Source organism: Vidua macroura, chromosome 7 (genome assembly GCF_024509145.1).
Source record: "Vidua macroura isolate BioBank_ID:100142 chromosome 7, ASM2450914v1, whole genome shotgun sequence".
Lineage (NCBI taxonomy): Eukaryota > Metazoa > Chordata > Aves > Passeriformes > Viduidae > Vidua > Vidua macroura.
The window spans coordinates 4,703,291-4,729,760 of record NC_071577.1 but is presented as its reverse complement, the minus strand read 5'-3'; the positions used below and the strand labels follow the sequence as shown (position 1 = coordinate 4,729,760).

Here is a 26,470-nt window from a genome sequence, read left to right as displayed (position 1 = left end):
GGATCCCATTGCCTCCCCTTTTTTTTAAAAGATTTTTGGGAGCAAGGAACCTGTAATTGCAGGTGCACCTTGAAAATGGAGCAGAGGGCAGGAAGCTGCAAGAGGCAGGCAGGATGCAACAGCTGCTTTTACCCTAAAAGTGGAGAGAAGCTAAGTCTTTACAAAAGTTACCTTTTGTAGGGATTCCTGTCCTCAGCCATTGCTGCTGGGTGGGAAGGTCAGGAGAAAGCAAAGAGCAGCACTAAGGTGGTGGCTACATTTGTCCTCTCCTCTGGAGGGGCTGCCCCAACCACTCCAGGGTGTAGAAGGAAACTTGGATTTCCTGGCATCCAAAGTCTTGGTTGTTTTTTTCAACACTTCTTTGGTAAATTGATGTAAAAGTTTGGAGAGCGTTTGCTTTTCCAGCAAAAGTGAATTGCAGTTCACTTTTTTTTCCCACAGTCAGTCTACCTGTGCATGCCAAGTAAGTGGAAGAAAGCAAAATCCTCAGGGGCAGAGCTACATAAAATAAAAATATTGGGAAAGAGCTGCAGAGAGGGGTGGTCCTGCCTAGGAGACCACAGGGATTTGTCATGGCTGGTGAAGAGCTGTGCTTCCCTCCTGTTTTCCCCTCACCCCCAGCCTCTTGTCCATAATTAGGCTTTGAAAAGCTGGCACTGGGATCACACTGGTCTGGCAGATTCACTGGGGGGTTTATTGAAGAAAGTGAGTGAAAATGAGGTGGGTGGGTGTCCTGATTGGAGTGAAACGTGGGCTTTGCTGCTTGAAGACAAGCTGGGGACTGCCAGGAGCCTTTCACATTGTGGGACAGTGGTTTTTCACTCTTCACACAGGCTGACCTTAGACTGGGGAAAGATCTGGGCTGCAGACAGAACAGGGGCCTTGTGATTCAGTGTTATTTTTAATGATGATTCCTCTTCTCCTCTGTAACCCTAGACCCTTTCTACTTCCAAAGTTAGTATTTGAGATTAAACTGGGAGGCCTGAGGTTTGTTAGGACTGTTTCTGCTCCCTGACCCCACATGTCCTTAGTTCTCAGGATCTTTGCACTCCTTTTCCTCTAGGCTCTGTTTTTCCCAGAGCACTGAAACTTCCCTGTCAGGCTCCAGGTCACATAGTTTCTTCCCAGAGAGATTGAAATTGCTTTTCTGTGGAGGTGGAATTAAGGAAACCCCTTCTTTATCAGCACACTGTTTGCAGAGGTTTTTTTCAAGGTTTACTTTGCCCTCTAACAAAAATCAACAGGAATTGCGCCTCCTGCAAGTTTGACTGTTCCTCCAAAATTTAGTTTTCCAATAGAAATGCTCTCACTTCCAGGGAGAAGTGTCATGGGGCCCATGCCAGAAGGGTTTAAATGCCCTGGTGCTGTTGCCATTTAATTGCCCTGTGATTTGGTTTCCAATTACCAAATGACTCATTTGCATTTACCTTTGGCAGAGGCACCAGCGAGGCAGGAATGAAATTATGAAATGGCACTGCCCTTGCTGCCCTGTTTGCTTTGTTCCATTGTCTTATTCCTGAGGGCTTTGGGCTCCTGGTGATGCAGTGAGTGGGAGCCCCTCAATGTTCTCTCTTTTCTTTTCCAGGATCTTTTGAATTTTGACGATCCTTTGAATATTGAGGCTGCAGAGCATCATTTGCGTGACAAGGTGAGTCAGTGGTTTATTTAAGGCAGGTCGTTCCTAAACAAGCACACATTCTGTACTCAGCAGTTCCCAGCCAGTCCTTTCAGAGTGCTGGAGCTGCTGCTTGAGGTAGTTGAGTGACTCATTGTATCAGCAACCAGTTATTCAAACAAAAAGTGCTTTTTCTGGGAAAGCAAACTCCACAGAGCAGTGTTAGTCACCGTGTGCTGGGGCTGTGAGCCATAACGTGGTTGTGGGCTCACATAATCTCTCCCTTCTTGTGTCTGAGACTTGTGCATGTGCTGTGCAGCAAGCTGATGGCGAGTTGGTTTGGCATGGTGACATGAGTGACCTTTGCCTTAGAAGATCTGTGAAAAGATCTCCTCTGTCTCTTTCCAGAGGCAGCTCTTTTACTCAGAGCTAGTCCATGTTGCATGTATTTATAAAGCCAGGAGAAATCTGGGCAAGTTTAAAGAACAGGATTGGAAACTTCTTTTTACTCATCCTAATTTTCATGTGTGTATTATGGACTGAGCAAAGCAGAACATGGCCTGGTGAACATAAATGAGATGTACTGCTTACCTCTGAGCAAAAGTGCCAGTTTCTGCTTTGTATCCATCTTCAAAATTCCATCATGTCATGGATGTATTCCTCAAGCACATGGAGCTCACACCTAGTATGTTCAAGACATCTTGTTCTAATTAAACTCTTCCAACACTTTTGTTCAAGTTAACCTTTAAGATTGCAGGAAGTTTCCAGGTAAGCAAGTGTTGATTTGAAGAGATCATTGAAAGTACAGTCAGGCAGTGCACCTAATTTATCTCATTTTTTCAAGAGGAAATACCAGGATTGCAATTTCATCTTTCCAGCTATTTTTTGAATAATGAGATCTCATAGCTATTCTGGTATTCATCCATGTTTGCAGGGCTGAGATGAGAACATACAGCAAAGCTGGAAAAAATTATCTACAAGCCCCCCTCTGGGAGAGAGGAGTCTTTGTGGTTTTGTTTTAGCATGGAATCACAGAATGGTTTGGGTTGGAAGGGACCTTAAAGCCCATCCCATTCCACCCCCTGGCCCTGGGTGGTTCAGATTGCTGTCCTGCACCTCTCAGCCTCATTGAGAGATTGGAAATCTTGGGAATCCACAGAAGGGAAAATGCTACCTGATTTAAAAGGCACACCTCCCTCAAAAACAGAGGTGAGCCTCAAAAATAGGTACTGCTACACTAATTAACTAATTGCATGGAAGTTGAAGAGGAAATAGAGATGGTTTTTTGACAGTCTTCTAAATCACAGTTTTTTGGGGAATAAACATTTTTTTTGTTTAGTAAACTCTTAATGCTCTCATAAGTTCCTGTAAAATTTATATTGTGCCATTTTTATTTTTTTTGAGCTTATCTGAATTTAATATATGTATTTTATAGCACGAGGTAGGGGTGGATTTTCTGTAGTGTGTTTTGTGGTGACATCAGAAAAACCCAATGATGCCTTTGTGGAGAGAATAAATAATGCAAGGGAGAGAAAAAGCTCCACTTGCAGCCTGAGTTGTTTTTTTGCTTCCCTCTGGCAGAGAGATCATATTTTACATAAACACTTTGTTGTGGAGTCAGACTGCCGTGGTCCCATCCTGGCTCTTAAGAAATACTTGCAATGCCCAATAGGATTAATATGGGAATGCTAATTAGTTTTCTTTCCTCTGAGACTTGTTTGCATGTGTAATAGGATTATGCAGATAGTGGATATGTAATACATGCTTGCATGTGCAGTATCTATATGAACAGATGTGCAAATCCATCCATCCAGAAACAGCTGTGCACACAAACATCTGTGTGCAGGGGAATCCTGGGGTGTGTGACAGCCAGACCACTGCACCCAGGGCTGTCCCCTATGCTTCTCCCAGGGGAGATGACTCAGAATTTCACTGATGTCCCTTCAGATCTGAAATCCTGGCATTCCTTTGCTGACATTCCAGGCTGAGCCTGGCTGCCCCAGAGGGTAACAGCTAAGCCCAGGCCTTGCCTGTGCTTATTGAGAGCTGAGGCTGGGCTTTGGTCAGCTCCAGGTCATCACAAATGACTCCTGCCTTGCAGATGCTGGAAAAATCACGTCAAAGGTAACAAATTCTTGCTGATTCTTGGGAAACAGCTGTGCTAGATTCCCAGTTTGTGTTAGATCAGGCTGGAAGGGGCAGTTGTGATCCCTTCCTCTGTAAGGCACCTCTCCATTCTTGCATTAAATCTGTGGCGTGTAACTAAGCACGTAGTTACAGCTTTTGGAAAAGCAGCCTTGTTCTAAGATGCAAAATGATACAAAATTCAGAGCTCAAGTTCTAGAAATGGATTGTTTTATTAACCTGTCTCACCTGAGATGTGTGTTAGTGCAAGCTTCAGCTTCCAGCCCTCCAGGACTTCCTTTAGCTCCAGGAAGGAGCTGTCAGTTACTGAACTTGTTCCTTTGCAGCTTCCTTCAGTCAGTGAGCACCAAGTCACTTCTACAAATTATTTTAAAAAATAAATATGTTTGTTTATGCAGCTTTACTCATTCTACAGTTCTCCCACACACACCTTGCTAGGTGCCAGTAATTTTTTGGCAGGCTGTACAACAAATTTGAGCAACATCTGTTTTCCCAAATGCTGAACATCCCTGGTGCCCACATTGCTCTGCAGTTGGATCACAGTCACTGGAAGATAAGCAAGCATCCTCTCCTGGTGTAGAGCTCAATAAATCAGAATTAAAAAAATGGTTGATGTCTCTATGTAAACTAAGCAAGGAGTTGCCCAGCATTGTCTTCTCACACTGATACAATCCCAGCAGTTTGCTGGTATGAATTTTTCTTGCTGAATTTAAAGAAGCTCTTACTAATTAATGAGCTTGAGGCACTCTGCATTTAGCACAGAAGTCAGTCAGTAGTTATGGATAACCAGAACCATTAATTATCAATCAATTCCATGGATTCTAAAGCAATGAGCAAGTGTTTTAAGTTTTAATGGCTACTCACTTAAAAATGGTGTGAGCTAAAAATGGCAGGATTTGCTGGTTTTTATACTGCAGGCACACAGAGCTTGACTGATTTCCTCTGTGGCAGCCAGGTAGGCTGAATACTGAAACAATGGGGATCTTCTGGAAGAGCTTGGCAGTGGAAAACCAAGTGAGCTTAGTGCTTCAGGACTTGGTATTCCTCATGCAGAGGTGCTGTGTCTGTGATTTGTTAGCTGAAATCTAGGAAATACTTTCTGTATGGCCATCTGTCATGGCTGGTTTGGGAGCTGCCTCAGGGCATTGTGATTTGCCAGTGTAGAATGTAAAAGCCTTTACATTTTCTAGTGGTGTTCACTTCTGCCAAAAAACATTTCAAAGCCATTTGTGCAACACAAAACAGAAGATTCATTGCAACACTTCGTGTGGTTTAAAGTAGAAACGTTTTTCCAAGTATTCCTTAGATTTGTTCCTCACCTAGGCCTGCTGTGTCAAGAACCCTAATGCTGTGTCCTATTTGAATTATATTTACCCTGTATTTGTGCAATTCAAGCACGCTTTTGTCATCCTGCAGACTAGCAGTCACTTATTTATTTTTCATTCTTGTGATCTGGAGTTGTTTCAGTAGTAGGAGAAGCTGAGTTCCATCTCCCTGTGTTGTTTTCCTGCATGATCTTTCCATCTCAGTGAAACCCATCAGTCAGCATTCAGTGCTTTGTGCTGTGTCCTTGTGAAAGACTGAGGTAGATTACACTTGGCAGGGAATTTTTCTTCCTCCTTGTGAAAATCCAGTTTATCATCTTCACCTGCAGCTCTGAAGTGTCAGAGCTGAGAAATCTAATGGGAAGAGGTGTGTGTTTGCCAAGGACCCACTTCAGACACGTTTTTTACTTAATTCAGTGAGCCCTGGTTTTTATTTGCATCCTCTTTGGAAAGCAGCATTTAATGCTCAATTATTTTGCATAGGTTTGTGTGGAGGAGTTTGGCTCTGGATTGACAGCTGCAATTCTTTTTTTAATTTTTACATTTTAATTAAAGGTTTCTCTGGGTGATAAAGAAAATAAAGTTTTTATTTCAGGATTGTTTCTGCGGAGGTGGATTTATGAAGTTCATGGTGTTACGGAATCTGAAGCTGCCTCCTAAGGTTTCCTCTCAGGATTGTAATTGCCCTGCACAGCCTCAGTTCTTTAGGAAACTTGGCTTAAAATACCCAGTCCCTCCTCTCAGTTGCTTGTGGTCCTTGGAGGTTGTTCTGATGAGTCTTGTGGGGTGGATGTTTTCCTCAAGTTACTTGAGGACTGTCGTGCTGTCCTCACTAGTGAGAGCACTGCTAATTCCATTAGAAATTCCACTGGTAATTCAGAACAGTTGCTGAGTACAGATTTCACTGAAGAATTTTTATAACATTTTGTAATTGTAGGCAGTTTTTTAAAGTCCTTAAACAGCAGACAATTCAGAATTTTTATAGAAGCATCTTAATTTCTCAATTATTGCCCAGAGCAGCCGTGGCTGCCCCTGTATCCCTGGAAGTGTCCAAGGCCAGGTTGGACAAGGCCTGGGGTAGTGGAAGGTGTCCAGCCCATGGCAGGGGGTGGAATGGGATGAACTTCCAACCCAAACCAGTGTGGAATTCCATGAAACCCCTGGAAAACTGGGCAAGAACCACCAGCACCTGATGAAACCCCTGGAAAACTGGGCAAGAACCAGCAGCACCTGACAAAGTGTCAGGGCCTGGGCCAGAGACCTCCTGAGAACAGGTGAACCATGGCAAGAGAAGGTTGTCAACAAGTAAGTCATGAAAGTAAGAAACAAATACAGATTTTCTGCAGAGGATCTCTTGGCATCCCTTTGGAAACACACCGAGTTGAATTTCCCCCAGAATTTCCATTTGCATCAAAAGCTGTCATTGCCTAGCACAGCCTCCTCAGTTCTGGAGCCACCAGAAAGCAGCAGCAGGTTGGGATTGTAAAACTTGTTTCTCCAAGAGTGATTTCCTGGGAATCACATCTCCCAAGTGGAAAGGGATTCCTGTCCTCGTGTCTCACCTCAGGTTTTATCAAACACCAATCTGAGAGCCTGGTGCTCTCTTCTCAGAGTTATTCCCCAGGGTGCTAAATACAGGAGCTGGCAGATTTGGGGTCTTTCATCTCTGCTGAAGTTTGGAGTAATTTTGTCCTTGCACTGCTGATGCCTTTAGACAGCTAAAGAGTCCCAGAGCTTTCTGCCTCTGTGTCATTTCAGATCTGATCCTTCTATCTACTCCAGAATAATGGCATGGCCAGCTGTACTTTCATCCTCCTGGCTTTTTATTTCTGTGCTCATACATAATAAGGGCATAATTACATTTAGATTTAAGCCTTCCTTCAAATTCCATTTTTCTGTATAGCTGAAGAAAAGCATTTGAAACTAAATAATGCCTTCAAATTTGGGTTCTGTTTTGTCTCATCATTGATCATGTTGAAGTTGGTTTTCTTTTGTTAATGTAATTTCCTATCTCAGGAGATCAGTCTGTTTGAAATGCTTTTTGATACATCTGAATGAAAAGCATGCTATAAATGCCAGTGTGCCACAGGATCCTCTAAGCAGGCAAACTAACACAAAATAAATTTCAACTTGGAAGTTTGGGGAAGAAAATATTAATTATCTGTATTTCTTCCTCAGATCTTCTGGCTTAAAAGTAGTTTATTTAAGTGATCTTACAGTAGCTTCTTTGTTTCTCTGTTGTACCTGCTCAGTCTTTATCATTTTTATGTCAAAGGCATATTTGAATATTTAGCTCCTGCAGGGATTCTTCCTGTTCAGAAGACATCAGGTCTTTTCCTTGCCACTTCCTTACCTCCAAGCTTCTTAGATTCTGTTGTTTATTTTTTTCTAGTTTATTTTTGGCTTAATTCCTTGAAGCTTAAATCTGTCTGGGATTAGAAACATTATCCACTGATCTGTAGTAATTATTGGCCAGTTTGGGTGCAAAACAGCTTGTTTGGATAGCAGTCACTAAAATTGCCCAAGTTTCTCTAAAATACATTTTTATATAAAACACTTAGAGAATATAAAGTATCATAAACAAAATTCCATGGACTGTGGATGCTGCATCCTGTCACAGTGCATTTCAGAGATGTTATTTGTGGTACAAAGCATTAGAAATAGCTCTGAGCAAGCATTTTATTTTCCAGATAATTGTGGATAATCTGTGTTCTGTGAAGGGTAGTGGTCCCTGAAGAAGCAGAACAGTTGAAATGCTTTTCTTTTGCAAAGGATTCCAAAGCACATGGGTGGCTCAAAAGTCAAATACCTCCATGACCCAAGTTGATATCACGTTTCTATCTGAATGTTTCTTTATTGGATTACAGCCAGGGAATGCACTCCAAGGGTTTTTAATGGCAAACTGCTTTCTCTAATGCCTTCCCTAAGGAATTTTTAAGAAATAATGCTCATTTAATTCATTCAGGCATTATTTTTAACCCAGTTCTCTTTGTCAGTCTTTTCACCCTTGCAAATGGTTTCCCATCACAGCCAGCTGGAATTTTTCTCCAAACATATCCCTATAAAATTCTGTATTCAAACAGTGACAGTGATATATGAAGAGTTCTGATAATTAACTGTTACCATTTTTTAAGCTCAAGTGTCAAAAGTTTAGTGATGACTCAGGGCAGCTGGAAAATTTGCTTTAGAACAGAGAAAATACTTCAAAAACATTTACTTGAATGTAGTCTTTTAAAGTATTTTGATATTATTGTGTTTGAGCTGGTGCTGGAGGAGCAATGTGCTGGGTGTACAAGGTTCTCATAAGGCATGAACAGATTGAGCTGGATTATTTTTGAGGGGTTAAAAAAAACCAAACTAACAAAGTTTGACCTCTTGAACATGGCATAAAGGAGTGGGAAATCAGCAATGAACAAAAATTTCTGGAATTTATTTCTGGCACTGTGCTGGTGGTTGGCTGGGTTAGGCCTGCATTCATTTTGACAGTGACAGGAGAAAAGGGGATTGGTTACAGCTGCCAAGTGAGGTGTTGTCAGGGAGTGGGGCTTTTCCATGGACTCCAGCCCTGTGTTGGCAGACTTGAAAGGAACCTGTGTGAAAATTCAGCTTGTCACCATGTCCTGCCTGCCTTGTCAAGAGTGTGAATAACTCAGTAACAAAAGCTACCAAACCAGAATATTTTGTTTCCTGCTGTCTTGAAAGATCTTTATTTCAGTAGTAGAACATTTACCATGTAACCTCCAAATTAATTTCCATGTGAATCACAGAGTGGTGTGGTTTGGAAGGAACCCTCCAGACCATCCAGTGCCACCTCTTGCCATGGGTCACCCTCCTCTATCCCAGGATGCTCCAAGCCTTGTCCAGCCTGGCCGTGGACACTTCCAGGGATGGGGCAGCCACGTTCATTTTGGCAGATTTTGTCTTAGTACTGGGAAAAAAAATCAGACTTTGTACAAGTTCTGCAGGAGCAATTTACCAGCCCTGTGTGTTCAGAGCCCTTGAATCCAGCATCCCCCTGGGTTTCCTCATCTGGAGTGTCACAAGGATGGTGGTTATCACATGACCCCTCCTGTGATTAGGCAGAGCTCTCCATCGTGTCAGCTCCTGGTCAGGCACTCTGTGTGCTTGGATTACAGAGATTTTATCCTGCAGGATTGGGCAATTGCCTTTACTGCATCCACAGAAACAAGTTGTAATGGTGCTGCTGGCCAGAAGAGCCTGTTGGGGTGTGTGCTCCCCAGCAGTGAAATGTGAGCTCAGGGAGCTGGGTTTCTCACATTCCTGCACCATCTAACCCTGCTGGGCTATTAGCATAACCCTCAACTCAAAACCAGCCCTTTTAACTCCCCCAGCCCTTCCAGGGCTGTGTGCAGAAAACAACAGCTGCTTTGGATCCTTCAGTAGTATTGAGCATATGATCCCCTGGGCTAAAATCCCTCTGGAAAAAGAAATGGGGATTTCATTTAATAGGGGAGAGAGTAAACCAGGTCTGGGTGAATTTGGAATATTCTAGTTTTTATATTCTCTGAAAATTCACAGATGTCTGCCAGCAAAGTTTAAATAGGTAGGTAACACTGAAAGATGTAACAGGTGGCAAAAAAGATGATCCTTTGGTTTAAGGGTCTTATTTGCTTCACCAGGAATGAAAAATGATGTTTTACCACTGCAAATTTGTTTTTTTTTTCTTCATTGGCTACAGGCAAGCCAAGCTTTTTACCTTGTCCTGATTTTCCTTATAGTGTTCAGTAGTCACTGTAAGTGATTCCATTTCGGTATCTTCTGTTATAAACTGAAAAGCAGGTTTAAACAAAAATAGGTGGCTGTTTTATTTGCAGTATCATGAAGTGGTTAATGTTGGTTTAGTCTAGAATTCGTAAGGTTGTGTGAATAGAATAGGATCTGATGTCCACAAATTGCAGTGCTGGGCAACCAGACTAAATGGAAAGGATGGAGAGGTGTTGTGGTGCTTGGTACTTTGCTGATGGGAATTGGAGTGCTGTGCAGAGGGAAATGATTCACCCCGGGTAGGACAATGGAGCAGTGGGAGGCTGGGCATTCATTTGGATCATCTTAGTCCTGGATTAACAGCCTGACATTTAAACTGCATTCTGTTCCTTACCCTTTCCTTGCATGTCTCAGTCTTGCTGTGATGTTCCTACACAGACAGCCTCTCTCACCTGGTTTATCTGTGCTCTGACAGGATCTCTTTTGAAGGAATAAATACAGACTTCTCTCTGCTGTGCTGCCCTTTGTACTCACAGGTGACAAAGGTTCCCATTGCCCACGTAAGCTAAAATGCACAAGGGAAGAAGCAACCAGCTTTTTAATCTTGACATTCTACTTTTTATTCTTTTAATCTGCCTGCAAAGTAAATCCTTGCTCTGGTTGTCAGCACTGAGGTTGGCCTGTGGCTTAAATCAGTGCTGGGCTGCACTCCCAGCTGAGACTCTCATCCCAGGGCTTTTCTCTGCTACATCTTGGAAACTTCAACCTTCCAGCCTTGTGATAAAGAGAGTAAAGAATGTTTGGCAAGGAGCTCAGTGCAAGACCAAGGTCTGAGTCACTGACAGTGTCACAAATGAGTGGATAAGCCTTCCCTCTCCTGGGAAGCCTCTGGCACTGCCTGACACTGACAGAAAGAGGCTCCACCAGGGTTTTTGAAACCATTCTCCTTGTGCTGCTCAGGGGAGAGTTGCTCTCCATGGTTGGCAGTGGCTTAGGATGAGTGGCCACTCATCCATGATCTATTTGCTGGCAATCCCAGCTATAATTCCTGGGCTGAAAGGAAATTTTCTCTCATATGGGATTAAAGTCTGTGGCCATCTTTTTAAAAATAGAAGCAAAGGCTGTGTTCAGGATGGTACTATCCTGAACAAGGCATTATAGTACAGATAGCTGCTAAAACAGGTGAAAAGGAAAAGAAAGGTTATGCCTTAGCCTTAGAAGCAATCAATTTAATGTGATTAATGCCAATTATTTTGAGTGGAGAGATTCAGAACTGCAGGGCACTTCAGGTTTAAAGTAAATTTTTGATTAAAGTTTCCTAGACTGTAGAAATGTAGTTGCCTAGGGGAAGGAGGGGAATCCCTCCATATATTATAAACTAAACAGTGTGGTCTTGAACATACTGAAATACAAGATAATAGCAATTAGGTGTAGAACAGAAGGGCTTCTGTGGAGCTGAGGGCAAAGGAAATACTGAGTTGACAAGCCTGATGTTTTCCTCCTCCATACCCCAAGACTAAAAACTATCTTTTTAACAAAATGTTCTTGTGTTTGGTGCATCACTGTGCTGTGGACAGATGTGTCAACCTACTGCCACTGCTGCTTTTAAAGCTTTTCTGTTTTCTATCCTTTCACTTCTCTGATGAAAGTTGGAGTCTGTCAGTCTGATAGTCTTGTAACAGCAGCAGAATAATTTGAAGAAATATAAAATTATGGATAATGATGAAAGTAAGGAGCCTCTGGAAAACTTGGCAAGGCAGCTGTCAGGTTGCATGAAAAGAATCTTGTGTTTTAATGTAATGCAAGTTAAAGGATGTGATAGGAACATTTCTTTGTTCTCTCTTGCTCATGGCCAGCAGAACCAAGTGAAATGAATCACATAAGAGGGGCTGTTTGCTCTGTAGCTGTAGCTTTTCCAGCATTTCATCCTTGAGACATTTCCAGGAGGTATTTTACAGAGTCACCTCTGGGGCTGGCAGTGACTCTGCCACTGATCATGGCCTGCTGAGCTCAGCCTTTCAGCAAGTTTATTCCCCCCCTGCCCCTTCACCTGCTCTGTCCTGAATCTTTTTGTCCTGGAGCTTCACTGAAGTGAACTTTTGGCAATTGCTTTGCTTTGTAGTGTTTGTTTTTGGCAGAGGAACAAGGCTTATGCAGGGATGCCATCCATCTGTCCCCTCATGCCAGCTTCCCCATCAGTCCCTGGAGCTTTTAAACACACACTTGGATTTCCATCAGATTTGACAGAGCAGCAGAATCTTTACATCCAGTTCCTGTAGCTGTCACCAAAACTGGCAGCAGCAGAGAGAGGCTGGGCTGGGAGGGAGCCTCCAGGAGAGCTCCAGGTGGGCCCTGTGGGCACATCCAGCTCGGAGCAGACCCCAGGCTTTGCTCTGCCCTCGGCTGCTGCTCAGGCTGAGGTGGTGAAAAGTGCCAGGGGAGTAGTGCTGAGAGTCTGCAGATCTGTGAGCAGTCACATTTGCCATGCTAAACGTGAATCTTGTCATTCCCTGACTGTAGGGGCTCTGACTCTTGCACATTAAGTGAGGCTTTATTTTGGTAAAGAGACCTCCCCACAAGCTATTCAGACACCACAGGGTGTTCCATTGCTTCCTGCTGATCACAAGAGCTGCATGTTTTTACTTGCAGTTATCTTTTTTCCTCTTCCTTGTTTAGCCACGTTTGAAGTAATTAGTGGGCACACTGCTGCATGTATGAATTTTTAGGGGATTTTGTGCACTTTTTTCATTTTCATTGCTGCTGGCTCTTACTCCCAACGTTGGAGCAAGATATGCTGTTAAAATTGCTGGAGAAGTAATGGAGGTCAAGGCTGTGAAGTACTGCTTCTTCATTGTGAATTATTAATTCTCAAGGCATACAGAAAGAGTGACATTGTAAAATTCATTGTAAAATTGTGTACTTTGTCACACTAGCTGCTCTGCTTGCATGCATTCTGCTCTGCTTTTCATAACATCTCCTTGGATTACCTCTTACCATTTTTAGTTGTTTTCAGTTCATCTTCAAACTGGGTTTCTCATTTTCAGCTCCTCCACACGATTTTGGAATTACTCTGATGTGAAGTTTGGGAGGTCACAGTCTTTCCTAGTGTGAAATTACAGTGAGAAAAGGGAAGTTCCTGAGAGTTTATCGTGACATCCAAGGCTGTGTTAAAAAACAGTTTGGGATGATACAACTACTTCTATACCCATAGAAACTGTAAAAAAATACTGGTTTAAAACAGGAACTTCTCAGGCTTTTGATTTCTGGTCGGGGTCCGGGAATGTAGGATGCAAATGAATGTTTTCATTTTCACCCCATTCGGTGTTGGACTTTGTCAAAAACTCTTGTTGATGGCTCTGGGAGAGCAGAAAGGCTGTTCATAGTGGTCAACACAGGGACATCAACAGAGCTTCAAGCTGGCTTTGTCAGGACCTCATTTTTTATGTTGTTTGCATTGTAGAATATTTGAGTTAATGTTGTTGCTTAAATTAGCACAGTCTCAGCCTTGCTGTGCTTGTTTCCTCTAGGCTGGGATCTGTCTCTGTCCTTGGTCTAGCACGAGGTTTTCCACTTAACCCCATCCCCTGGTTTAAATTGATAGCCCTGCACAAGCCCTTGACATCCAGAAACCTCTATTCCTATTTCCAGATATTTGTGTGAACACTCTTTTTTATTTACAGCAGTACAAAACTGCAGTGATGAAAGTGTGACAGTGCTTTTAACCTTCTTCAGGTGAAACAAACTCAGATTTATTCCTGGTTACTGAATCAAGTATCTCTTCCCAGATTTCTTCTAGCGGGGGGTTATGAAACAATGAAGAATTATTTTAATTAAATGCACCCACAAGGTGTATCTGAAGAACTGAAGTAGATCTTTACCTTTGGCTAACCTCAGCTTTCCAAGCTTTTACCACACTGGAAAAGAATGTAGTCCCAAAAGGCTTTCAAGCTTGATGTGGTTTTTTTGGAAGCTGTTTAACTTTTGTTGTGGGGTTTTTATTACTCTCTGATTACAGCTTAATGGCTTATTAAGAACAACAGTTCCATCCCAGTCCAAAAACATCTTTTCATAACAATTCTCCCTGTGAGTCATTGCATTTATTTATCTCCATATTTATTGCAGTAAATCCTTCACTTCCTCTGCTCCCCCAACCACCCTGTTTGGTGTTTGTTGTTCTCACTGAAACCGTGGCAGCCATGGTAGAATACATCTTTGTTTTTCTGCAGCATTTCTGCATTTACAGTGCTGCACTGGGGTTTTTCTTGGATTGCCTCCCCGTTTTATGTTCTGTGTCCTTGTTACAGCCTTTGAAAGCTTTTCCCCGAGAGCACAAAGTGCAATAAATGGCATGTGCAAATGAGCAACAGCACAGCTGCTAATTGTGCTAACAGATGTAAATAGGAAAACCATTACTTTTCTAATGCTGCAAGTATTTATAGCAACCATTACCCATCTTCCATAACACTTTGATTATGGAAGGAGCCCCTCTCAGGTTGATTAAGCTTTTGCAGATGGTTTGATTTGCTGAGGTAATGTGGAAGAAATGCAGATGTTTTAAAGCTTTTGTTTTAGATGCTTCAGGCAACTAAATGGCTTAAAAGGAAAGCTTTTGCTTTGCATCCCTTAGAAACATCCACGGCTTTTGAAAGGGAACATATGGCAGGGCTCTTCACAGGGAATCTGAGCTCTTGGAGCTGTATTCCCCACATGCCTCACCTGCCCTGCCAGGTTAGGTTGAACATCATTTGCCTCGACTGGCAAAACCCTCTGGCCAGAGCCAGGCAGCTCCCATTTCCTCTGTGCTTGTGATTCATCCATCAGGATCTGCATCCCAAGGACAGAACCTCTCTTGGGGATGAGTGGCATACTCATGGGTGGAAGTGTGTTTGCAGCTCAGAGGAGGTTGACCTCAGAGTAATTGGGATAATTCAGGTCATTTTCCTGCAGGGCTTTTGTGTAACCCTTTGCCACAGTTGGCAAGGTGATCACTGCCTGGGCCAGTCTTGGAGGAGCAGAGGAGACTCCTGCCCTCAGGCACTGAGGCACCCAGCAGTCTCTGCTCCCTAATTCCCATTTTCTATGTTTTCAGCAGCCCAGGTGAAACCTTAAATGGCAATAAGAGACCTGTGGCAGTCTGGGCAAATCCCAAGTGCTTTGGCTCCAGAGGACTTTCCAGACCTCCATCTCCATCCAGCTCCCCATTGCATTTGATCCAGAGCACCATTTTCTTTGGGAAGCTGCTTTGCTCTCTTCATCTGACTCAATTCTCTTGGTTTTGCACAAACAAGATTTAGGTGTATTTATCTAATCCATAGCCTATTCCTCTTCTAGGAACTTCAGAGAGTCCTTCTCTCCCTTTATCTTTCTCCAGTCACAGACAGCAAAAAATTTGTGGAAGCATGAGGGAAATGGTTCCTGTTTAAGATGTGAAATCTCAAACAAAGTGCAAATGTGTTCAGTGTGTCAGTGAATTGCTGTGTCTCTGCAAGGCATCTTCAGCTTCTCTCTGTCCTGGCAGGCAGGTCAGTGCTTCCCACACCAGTTCTGTAACCGACCTCTGTGTGCAGATATTTAAAAAAAAAAAAAAAAAAAAAAAGTCCAAACCTTAGTGTTTTTCATCTTCCTTACAATGCTGCTCTTTTCCAAATAGCTTCAGTGGTGTGTTCTGGCTTTGGTTCTTTTTTTTTTTTTTTTTTCCCTGCAGTAAAAATTTCACCTTTTCCCCGCCCCTTTAGGACTTGGCTACTAAGAAATCTGCTAAAACATTTCCTCATCATTTTGCAAAATGACAATTGCTTGGTGTCTAGAAGAGTTTTTAAATCTGCAGTTGGGATCACAGGCCATGAAAATGGATGTGGCTTTGACTGCACCTGCTAAGCAGAGAGCTCGTAGGAGATACCTTTGTGTAGGTTTTTCACCCCCACTCTTCTCTTTCTTCTGAGAACTAGAATTTAATTACAGAGCTTGGGAAACTCTTCACATTGTGTAGAGACTGAGCTAAACAAAACAATGAGAGGAAAATGAGAGCAAGGCAGGAATAAGAATTGTAGAAAACCACCTCATACTTGAGATTTCTGTACTACTCAAAGGTTTCATTCAGCTCCTTAAATGAGGGGGGGATGTGTGGGGGTTGATGGGTGTGAATACTTACTACTTTTTGCAAGGGGAGAAAGAAAGAAGAGGTGGCTTTCAGTATAATTCATAGGGCTAATGGGTAGATCTACCTGGTTATTGAATCCTAAAGCCTTGGCTGAGCTGAGTAATGAATGCCATTTTACTGCTGCTCAGAAGTCCCCTTTCCTAATCACTTCAGAACCACAAGTCAGGTCCTAGCAGAAGTTGTTTGGAATTTAACCTTGGTCATAAATGTTGGGTTGAGATAGTGTTCTGTTAAAATAGAGCTGCTTTAAAAAAAGAATTGCTACTATTATGATTACTGGCACAGAAGAGGGAAGGGCAGGAGATCTGTGATCTTTTTCTGTCTCCATTTGAATTTTACAGGATTGTGGATCTGAAGGATGTGAAGGTAGATCAGAAAGTTCATCACAGTATCTGGTGGCTGTAGCCACAGTGAAGGGACAGATGTGTTAAACTGCACATTTTCCTACAGGGACTTTCCAAATAGTGCAGGGTGTGAAGTACCAGTAGTGGGTATGTTAAGGGTAATAAATGAGCTAAATCTGCTTAGGTTTTTTTTTTTAATACGTATTTTTTTACATTTTATTTTTGGGTAATCCTTACACATAATTTGTTTTAAATAAATAAAAAAGATTCCCGAGGGAGTTTCCAACAGAACTTTTCCAGACTTCTCTGGTAGCTGTCACCAAAGTATAGTGTTTGCTTTGGATAACTGAGCAAATTACAAATTAAAAGCTTAATAAAAGACAAGCAGTTAATAAGCATGACTTGGTGCAGTATAAACAGTTGAAAAAATGAAGTCTCCTCTCCCAGAGCTGCCAAATCAGGTCAAATGTCAGTTTTTGAAACAGTGCCTAGTTCTTGAGTGTGTGTTTCTACATGCTTTTTGAGAGGGTAGAATGGAATTCTCTGCTGGGGTTGAGGCTCTACAGATCCTCTCCCAAGTGCTCTTAAATACAGTCACAGAACCCCAGAATGGTTTGGGTTGGAAGGGACCCTAAAGCCCATCCAGTGCCACCCTCTGCCATGGGCAGGGTCACCTTCCACTGTCCCAGGCTGCTCCCAGCCCATCCAGGCTGGCCTTGGACACTTCCAGGGATCCAGGGGCAGCACCAGCTGCTCTGGGCACCCTGTGCCAGGGCCTCACCTCCCTCTCAGGGAAGAATTCTTTCCTTAATACCTCATCTAAACCTTCTCTCTGTCCATTTAAAATCATCGTCCCCTGTCCTATTTATTTAATGTATGTTTATTCGTGTAAAAGTTATTTATTAAACCTCTTTGTACAAACAAAACATCTTTGTTTAAATACAGAGGACACTTTCTGTGGGACACGTTATGTCCTTGAAGGGATGTTAGGAATCCTTCTTTCCCTTCTCATTTCTAGCAGGATTTTGCCTCTTTATAATGCAGGGTGCATCCTGCTCTGCTGGTTTTTTTTTGCCTCTGATTATTCAGTGTTGCACATAAGCAGCTGTGCCCAGAGAGAAGTGTCCCCCATTAATGAGGAGCCATATGGCAGGTGAGGATGGAAAATTGCAGCTCTGGGCTGAGCCCTCCTGTTCACACACAGCGAGTGCCCTGTGAATGCATCCCTGCCAACCCCCCCAGCTCCTTCAGCCCGGGCTGCTGAGCGGCAGTGTGCCTTTCTGGAGCCTTCTGCCTCCTTACTGAGCTCTTGCTTCTCTTCAGGCACTGCTGAGAGCCCATTTCCCTGTGTCATAAATAACTCAGGGACAGAGGGAAAAGCCAAGGGTGCTCTGAGCTGTCTGCACTGCCCTGCTCTTGGATGGTGTACAGGTGTGTGTGTGGCCAGTGCTGCTTCCCAGCCCTGTGCTCAGTTCTTGTAGTGATCCATCTTTTGGAGAAACACAGGAGTGGGAAACTCTCAATTATGCCCTTTCCTGATCAGAGATGGGGCAACTGAGAGGTGTTCTAAAAACTTTTATTTTTAGTCTCATGAGAAGGGTGAGACAATACAGATGTCATAATTTACCCCATCACAATCAGAAGCTATTTTTTAATTACAATACACTATAAGTGTTCCTTGGCCTATCAGCTTTTGCCACACCTTGCTGTAAATGCCTTAAAGCCATTAATCTAAATTACCCCTCATGGGTCCCACTACAATGCATCTTTCATAGTTCAATTTCTCCAAAGTATCTATTCTTATTTGCAAGGCCATCCTTTGAAACTTGTTTCTAGTTCCATTTCTCTCTCAACACTGTCTGTCCTATTCCATGGCATTTCTAAGTCAGCATTTCTTATCTCAAGGTTTGCATACAGATCTGTGAGCCTTCTGTCAGAAGACAGAATTCTCTACAAATCCATTTCCCACAGGAAGCAACGTGCAAGAAGCCCTCAGTGAATTCAGTTTGCACCACAGCGATCATAACCTGCATCTGTGGATTGAAATTGCCTGGGTTTGGGAATTTTATTGCAGCTGAAGATGGCATTAGCTTTTAAAATACAGCATTTTTTTAAACACAGCATACAGTTGGATGAGTGTGGAAATGGGTGTGCTTGCAGCAGAGTGAGAAAGTCACTACACACACTCTTGCCATTAGTAGGTGCCATATTGGACCAAAATAGCTGCTCTTTCACCCCAGAAGAGCAGGCAGCCTCTTCCTAAGGAGGACTGGGGTTTCTGAGTGTCAGCCCTATTTGTAATAGGATATTTCTGGCCTTAAACTCCACTAAGATTCCGAGCACTTTGCACTTTTATGGACATCTTTGATGCACTTGATCAGCTGAAAAGTGAAATCACAGAGTTTCTCATGGATCATAGGTTTTCTTTGATCCTTTTGGATTTTAACCATGGGATAACCTTTATCCTTTCACTGCTGGAAAAACTCAGCAGCAGAAAACCAAACCATCACAAGGGGAGCTGATCTTAAGTGTTTGAAACGTGGTGTTGGAGCCAGGGAAATATTGATGTGTTTCAAGCTTGACTGAGGCAAAAAGGTCATATTAGTGCCGCTTCCTGGTGTGCTGTGATGTCCAGCTCTGGGTGGTCTGTGCCAAGACACTTGGGATGTGTTTGAAAGGCATCATTTTATATATTGGCAAACCTGGAGCTGACAAATGACATTGTTTGAAGCAGGACTGTGCCTTGCTGTGCTCCCACAGGTCGTGGCAGTGGGATTTTGTGCCCTTCCTAGTAAAAGCAGAGCCTTGCCAGAGGATTTCAGTGCTTCCATGGCCTCTGCTCTCCAGGCAGAGGACATCTCCAGTGTACCAGGACAGTGTTCAAAACCTCCTCATCTACTGCATGCATTGTTTTTTCAGTTGTTTTCTTTTTCAACAGATGTGAGTACATAAATTTCCCAGGTTTTCCTGCTTTATATTCTAGCAGCACACAAAAATGAGAGCTGGAAATGCAGCAGAATGCACTCTGGAGCACAGGCCCCTTGGTGTGTTTGGGGGGAACACATTTAATACCAGGCTGTGAGAATAACATGCCAGGAATGTGGTGTCTGCCTGGCATCCCTGCTTGCACAGGGATCACCCCATGTCAGAATTCCTCTTGCTCTGCATCTCTGTGCTTTATAAGCACCCTGTGGTTTTCCCTGGATACAGAGGTTATGGGATAGCAGGCAGTCTTTGTGCACCGAAGTTGTAGCTGGTGATGGCAGACTCTTCCCACTTCATTCCGCAGTGGAGATTCCTGTGGAGCACTCACTGTAAGGACTCAGGGCTGTCGGGGAGAGCCGTGGGCAGCTGAGCGTGCCAGTGGCAGCGTGGGGCTCCAGCAGGAGCCTGTGCTGAGGTAACAGTGCTGTGCTTCCCTCCAGGAGGACTTTCGCAATAAAGTTGAAGATTACATTAAGCGCTACGCGAGATGATGAAGGGGGACGGATGGCAGGACCACGGCTCCAGAGCTGTCCTTCGCTTCAGCAGCAGCCAAACCAGCCCGGGTTGTACCAGTCCTGTGTCCATGTTGTACTGAAGAAGAAAACTAACTTCATAACCTGTCCATGTTCAAAGGAGAGTTCAGCATAAATACAGCAAGAAATTGTGTCTGTTGGTTGAAAAAAGTTGTCTGCTTCCTTTACAAATGTTTACTCTTCTGAACTGTACTGTATATCCTGTTGATGAGATATGCTTGAGAAGTTAAAAGAAGTCACTATTGAAATTGTAATTACACTTTTTTTTTTAAAACACTTGCCTAATCTGGAGGGAGGGAGAGGAAAAAAAAAAAAAAAAAAAAACCCAAACAACCCAAGCAGAAAAGGTGGCGTGTTTTTGGAACACTTTGAGTTGGCAATAAATGGTCTCCTGTGAACCAAATCACAAAACTGTTGCCTTTGATGAGCGGAAACAATATGAGCTTTTTCTAAGAGTCACTCAGCTGAGGCTTAGAGCTTGCCAGAGTGGAAGTGCCAAATGAGATTCTACTTCTGGTATTGAAGTTCTCGATGCTGTTTAATGTAAGTATGTTTTTGTCACAGTTTGGAATATTACATTGTTAATTTTAGGCCCTATTTGGGCTAAAGGTTTTTTGTTTTTTTGTTTCTATTCATTGTGTGAAGTAGTTAAATACAGGCTAATATGTAACTTAAGTACATGTTTAGTATTAGTAAAATTATACATATATATTATATATATTATATATTTCAGTGAAAAAATTAATGAAAGGGAGATTTTTTAAAAAAAGAAATCGGCTTTTGGCTTTCCAATCTGGATGTGGTGAGGGAGCATCAGAGGCTGTTTGTTCTGATGAAGGTAAATTCAGGCGCTGTTACCTGGAGAGCCCATAATTGTGTTCTCCAGATTCCTGCACTGAAAGGACACAGCTGGAACCACAACACATTCCCCCCACTCGTGCCCACTTTGGCTCTCTTGATTTGGGAGGATGTGATGCTGCAGTTGCCTTTTCTGTAAGGAGCTGGATGGCTCTAAGAGCCTGCAGAGGAGAGGCTTCAGCCCATGTGCCAGAGCTCCCTGGGCATCCTCCAGGATTGGGATCACACAGAGGAGCTGATGAGCCCAGCTGAGCTTTACAAACCAGGAAATAAATGTTTGTGTGCTTTCATGCAGAGCAAGTGTGTGTGTGACACTTGGGCATTGACTGTTGGGGTTCTATTCCCCCTTCATTCTCTCCTGCTGTTCCTCTGCTGCAGATGCTGGAGGAAATGAAAACAATCTCTCTCAAGAGCACAGCAGAGCTGGGGTGCAAACTGTAAGCATGAAACTTGTGTGTTGAGTTTTCCCTGTGCCTTTTCCTTTGCAGCTGCACCAGCTCCTGCAGCTGTTGCTGGAGGCCTGGGAGAGCAGGGAAGTGAAATGCAGGAGGAGAGCTTCACCTGCAGACAATATTCAAGGAAACATGGATCAGCCCAGTATTTTAAGCAGGCACCCGCAGTGAGAGATCTTTGCTGCCAAAACAGATGTGTCAGCAAAGGTAGGGGGTAAAACACTCACAGAAATGGCAAGGTTGGAAATACATCTGGATTTTGCTTATGGCATTAGAAGGATTCTCTTATTCTTGAGTCAAAAACTCAACCAGGTTGCTGTAACAAAGTAGTTCTTGCTGTAGAGGCACCCTGGTACTGTCCCATCCTTCAGGAGGAGGGGTCACAGTCCCCATTTCTTGGGATGTCACCATGGATGGCTCCCCACTCATGCCAGGAAGCTGCTGCTGCTGTGCCCAGGGCAGAGCAAAGCCAGGGTGCTGCTCAGGGGAGCCAGGGAAAGCTGGTCCAGGTGCCAGCAGCCCTGTGAGCACAGAGCTGCAGCCATCAAAGCCATCCCTGCCTCCCAGAACAATCCTGTCTCGCCCCTTCCCTGTATTGTTGCTTGCCTGGAGGAGATGAGCAGAATAATAAAGTTTGGATACTGTTAAATACTGTACAAGAAAGTCTGAGCATTGGTTTGTGCTCATCCAGGACACAGGGGGAGAGGGGATCCTAGATCTCATCACCTCACAGTCCAGGAAAATAAACTGAATTTTTCCTGAAGGCAAGGAGATTTGGGGAGGGTTATGTATTTACATAAATATGTATTTGTTTATATGTATTTTTATGTGTATTTGTATAGGTGCAACTAACGCTTCTGCCAGAATCATAGACTGGTTTGTCTGGGCTGGGTGGGCCAGGCACAGGGCTGGGTGTCCCACTAGGTTTTGGGTTTTTTTGGGAAATGTGAGTGTCAGGAGTGAACAGCAGCTGGGTGTCCCCAGGGAACCCCTTCCTGAGCCAGCAAGGCACTGAAGGGGTCTGGAGTGGACCAGAGCTGTCGGGGTAGGGTGGGGGTCCCCATCCCATCCCAGGTGCTGCTCAGCCTCCCTGCACTGGAGCTGCCCACCCACACCCAGGGACCTCCCCAGTGCTCACGGGGTGGGCTCAGCACTACTGGGGGTCTCTGGCATCACAGAATGAGGGCACTGAGGGGGAGGCTTCACCTGGTTTATTCATGTATTTATTTAGGTAGGAAAAGCACCTTATTCCCATTCCTTGTTAGTAGCCCCAGGGCACCAGCGGTGCCACCCCTCCCACCGCTGCCCTCCCCCCGTTCTTCCCCACCTCAGGCAAAACCCAGTCCTTCTGCCGGGGGCTGGGGGAGAAGATGCCTTTCCACGTGTGCGGGGAACCCAAAGCGGGACAGAGAGGAAGCCGAGGATGTTCAGGCACACCCAGACCCGCTGCTCTCACGCGTGTTGATGCCGCGCTGGCACTGCGGGGCTGGCAGGATTTAAACTCCCCACATGCCCCGGGGTTCTTTTCCCCTTAGAATTCTCCTGCTCGGCACACGATGCCGGGGAAGCGGCTGCAGAGGCGGAGCAGGGTGGTGCAGCGGGGTGAGCGGCGCTCCGCAGAGCCCCCGCTGCCGGGGCAGCCCGCTCCGCCCGGCCACCATCGCTTAAATGACATTTATTTGGAAGCCAGCGGGCACACGGGCGGAGAAGGAGCGGTGGCGATGCCGTCCCTGCCTCCGGGGCTCGGTACCCTCCGTGCTGCTCCTCCGGCAGGCTCTTCCCAAACTCCAGGCACGTTCCAGGGGAGAGCCGCCCGTCGCTCCCCTGCGCCGGCCGCGCCGCCCCTACACGATGCCCTCGCTGCGTTTGCTCCTCCACACCACGAGCGCTGTCATCAGCAGGGTGACCAGCACGGGCAGCACGATGAAGGGACACAGCACGCCGTTCGGGGGGTCGTGCAGCGCCCGGCCCGACGGGGAGCAGTTCCTGAAGTATTGCTTGTGCACGGCCACGAAGAACTCGTCCACCAGCCGGTTGGGCCAGTAGCAGTCGAGCTTCTCGGCGATCAGCACCGTGCAGTTGGTGAGCTCCCCGTAGGTGCTGCAAAACACAGGGACAGCGGCTGGCACCGCGCTGGCACCGCCGGCAGCGCCCGGCCACGGCCACGCCACCTTCCCCCCGTGCAACATGAACTACTGCATCCATTATGTATAGCGTATACAAAATACAAAATATATACTACATCATTTATAATAAATATTATATAATATCACACACACACACATATATATACCATATGTCACATATATACATAATATATATCCTATACATAATATATATATTAAATATCATATCATTAATATATCTCTCCCTGTACAATATATTATATTCTATTACAGAGGCGTGTACTTGTGGTTGTACTACAGATATGTGTTCTTACATTTTTGAGCTGTTCTTTTGAGTTTGCAGCTAGATATTCCTAGCCCGATAGAAATACATAGCGGGTTTTTGAATATTCACATAAACTATAAAAATATAAGGGGGTTTGAGTGCACAGCTAAAGAGGTAAAAGGGTATTTTAAATTCCCACCAGGTTTTGCCACTTGGATGGCAACTTCCAAGTGCTCACTCACAAGCCAAAAGCAGTTTTTCATTTACGGAATTATGTGGTGGTGGTGGTTTAATTTACAGAAGGAAATGAAAACAGAAATAGTATTTACAGGAATACCAAGAAGCAAGTTTGGGTTTTTTTTTGTTTGGTTTGCATTAATTTTTGCAGAATTTCCTGGCTGAACTGGTGCTATTAGAACATACAGGGCAGACCCACATTTTAAGCTGGAAACCCATCCCAACTCGGCTTTCAGAGCACCATCCTCCAGCTTGTGTGAGTTCAGTCCAAAGAAGGACAGAAAGAAGTACACCGAATCTACTTTAAAATCTCCTTTAATTTGCCTAAAACTGAGGAGGTTGCATAGAAACCAGCTGGGCAGGCCCACCCCTCTAGGACCAGCAAGTCCGTTTTTCCATATTTTTAAAAAAATACCTGGAAAAGCAGGAGCAGCCCTGAGCCAGAGCCACTGTCCTTGTGCCAGGTCATCCAGCCATCCTCTGGAATGACAGCTAAACCCTCCCTGCTTTAAAAATGACAGCTAAACCCTCCCTGCTTTAAAACTGGCCATGCGTAAAAACAAAGATAAAATTTTCCCCCACCATCCCAATTAGTCACGTCTAATCCTAGAGAAGCAAAGCAAAGCAAACCCCAGCTCTCCAATTAAAAATCTGCCTCAGGGAAGAAATATTTTTTAAGCAGCTTCCCAGCCCCTCTCTCCACAGCCCCAGCACAGCTCCTCAGCTGGGGTTTGGGGTTTTGGGGCAGGCTGTGCCCACACAGCAAGAGATTTAATTAACAAGGCCTGCAGCTGCTAAAAGCTGCTTCTGCTCGGCATCCAAGTGTGCAAAATTACCATTTCCCGTTCATCAGCATCCTTAGGAGATCTCGGGAGCTGCAGCATCTTCAGGAACCAGAGGGAAAGTGTTAACAGGCAAATAAAAGCTATTTTTAAAGCTGAAGGGCCATAGTGCAGCTGGCTTAGCCCTTCCCTGGCTCCAGCAGCTCTTCCGTGGGGATAAATCACTGCTCCCATCACTGCATGGGAAGACATGCAAGGAACCAAAGCAGCAGTGCCAGCAAGTTGAGGATAAACTGTCACTGCCTTTCCAGCCAAATTCCAGCCAAACTGTCACTGTCCTTTCCAGCCAAATTCCAGCCAAACTGTCACTGCCTTTCCAGCCAAATTCCAGCCAAATTCCAGCCAAACTGTCACTGTCCTTTCCAGCCAAATTCCAGCCAAACTGTCACTGTCCTTTCCAGCCAAATTCCAGCCAAACTGTCACTGCCTTTCCAGCCAAATTGTCACTGTCCTTTCCAGCCAAATTCCAGCCAAACTGTCACTGCCTTTCCAGCCAAATTCCAGCCAAATTCCAGCCAAACTGTCACTGCCTTTCCAGCCAAATTCCAGCCAAATTCCAGCCAAACTGTCACTGTCCTTTCCAGCCAAATTCCAGCCAAATTGTCACTGCCCTTTCCAGCCAAATTCCAGCTCTCAGCCACCTCCGGACAGGAGGAGGGACCTGAGGAGAGGAGCTGGGCAGCCACAGCCCCACGAGCAGTGTGGGGGGACAGGGAGGTGACCGTGGGGCTGTGACTGGAGGAAGGTCCCTCCACCTTAATGGGGTGGCTTAACACACCTTAGTCTCTTGTCCCTTCTATTTTTGCTGTTTTCATTGAAGTCCCCCTGCTCCAAATGGCATGCTCAGCAGGAGCAGGGCACTCTCACCCTCTGGCCCCACACGCCCCAGAGGCCAGAGGGCAGTGAGTGGGAGGGTCCCAGAGGGAAAATGAACTGTTTTCAGGAACAGGTCCAAGTGCAGAAGTGACACTGAGGGCTGCTGAGCTCTTGGCCAAGGGAGAGCAAGGCTGGGTGCTCTTCAGGAGCTGATTTCTGCCCTTGGCTTACACAGAGCACACCTGACCATCCCACTTCTATCCATGAACAGCTAAAAGCCAAGCTGAGCTCTCAGCTACGGCCAAGTGCTCTCATTTCTTCCACTGCATCTCACAGACCTCCAAATGTCCCTGTGAGACTCCATCATCTCCTGTCCATCCCAAATGCACCAGTCACGGGGCACTGGGAACCTTCTCCTGCCACAGCAGGACACCAAGAGCATCCACTGGCTGGGAAGGGCTAACCAGGGTTAACCATGGGATCCAGGCTGCTCACGCTGCCCTGTCAGACAGGATCAGGATCCCTCTGGAGAGCAGCAGTGTTGATGCCTGGGCCTGAGTGTGCTCTTCCCTGCCACAGCGGTGAGCGTGTGTCCCCCTGCCCCTCCGAAACACCATCTGCTGCTCTCTCTGCTCACCAGCAGGGCCACATTACTGGGATAGCTCCATGCCAGCCTGCTCCCACTGGGAATTCAGCCTGGGCTGGTGGTGAAATATCTCAGGGAGGGGGGTTGTTTTCCTGCTCAGCTCTGCCACCCCCCAGCCCAGCCCCGGAATGCCGTGTTCTCCCCCCACACCCACCACGCTGAGCAGGGCAAGGCTGAGCCAAGCCCCGCAGGCTGCAAGCATGATCCTGAGAAACAGAGCTGAAACTCTTTGGAGAGAGGATGCTCTGCCTAAGTGGGAGTAAACCAGCTTGAACTTTACCCTGTTTGTGAAAGTTCCCACGGATGGATGGAGAAGGGGGGGGGCACGATTTGCCCACACGGGTAACAGCAATCTCTGCTCAATAATTATTTCGCTCATTTTAACAGCTTTGCTTC

At 45.0% G+C, this 26,470-nt stretch overlaps 2 protein-coding genes across 6 annotated transcripts in view; one reads left to right on the top strand and one right to left on the bottom strand.

The window, feature by feature from the left end:
* UBE2F (ubiquitin conjugating enzyme E2 F (putative)) overlaps positions 1-21,918 on the top strand; it is a 56,181-nt gene extending 34,263 nt beyond the window's left edge. For 2 of the 5 annotated variants that reach the window (XM_053981885.1, XM_053981884.1), the window contains 2 exons: positions 1,586-1,648; positions 19,740-20,980. In XM_053981885.1, the coding sequence (XP_053837860.1) occupies positions 1,586-1,648; positions 19,740-19,790 (114 nt within the window). In that variant the 3' untranslated portion in view covers positions 19,791-20,980. Of the gene's footprint in view, positions 1-1,585; positions 1,649-19,721; positions 20,981-21,178 lie in introns of those variants that run through there. The other 3 variants (XM_053981882.1, XM_053981881.1, XM_053981883.1) reach the window with 3 other exon arrangements.
* A 755-nt stretch (positions 21,919-22,673) lies between these two features.
* LOC128809977 (RNA-binding protein 44-like) overlaps positions 22,674-26,470 on the bottom strand; it is a 30,653-nt gene continuing 26,856 nt past the window's right edge. The window contains exon 16 of the mRNA XM_053982437.1: positions 22,674-23,242. Coding sequence (XP_053838412.1) covers positions 22,987-23,242 — 256 coding nt within the window. The 3' untranslated portion in view covers positions 22,674-22,986. The remainder of the gene's footprint in view (positions 23,243-26,470) is intronic.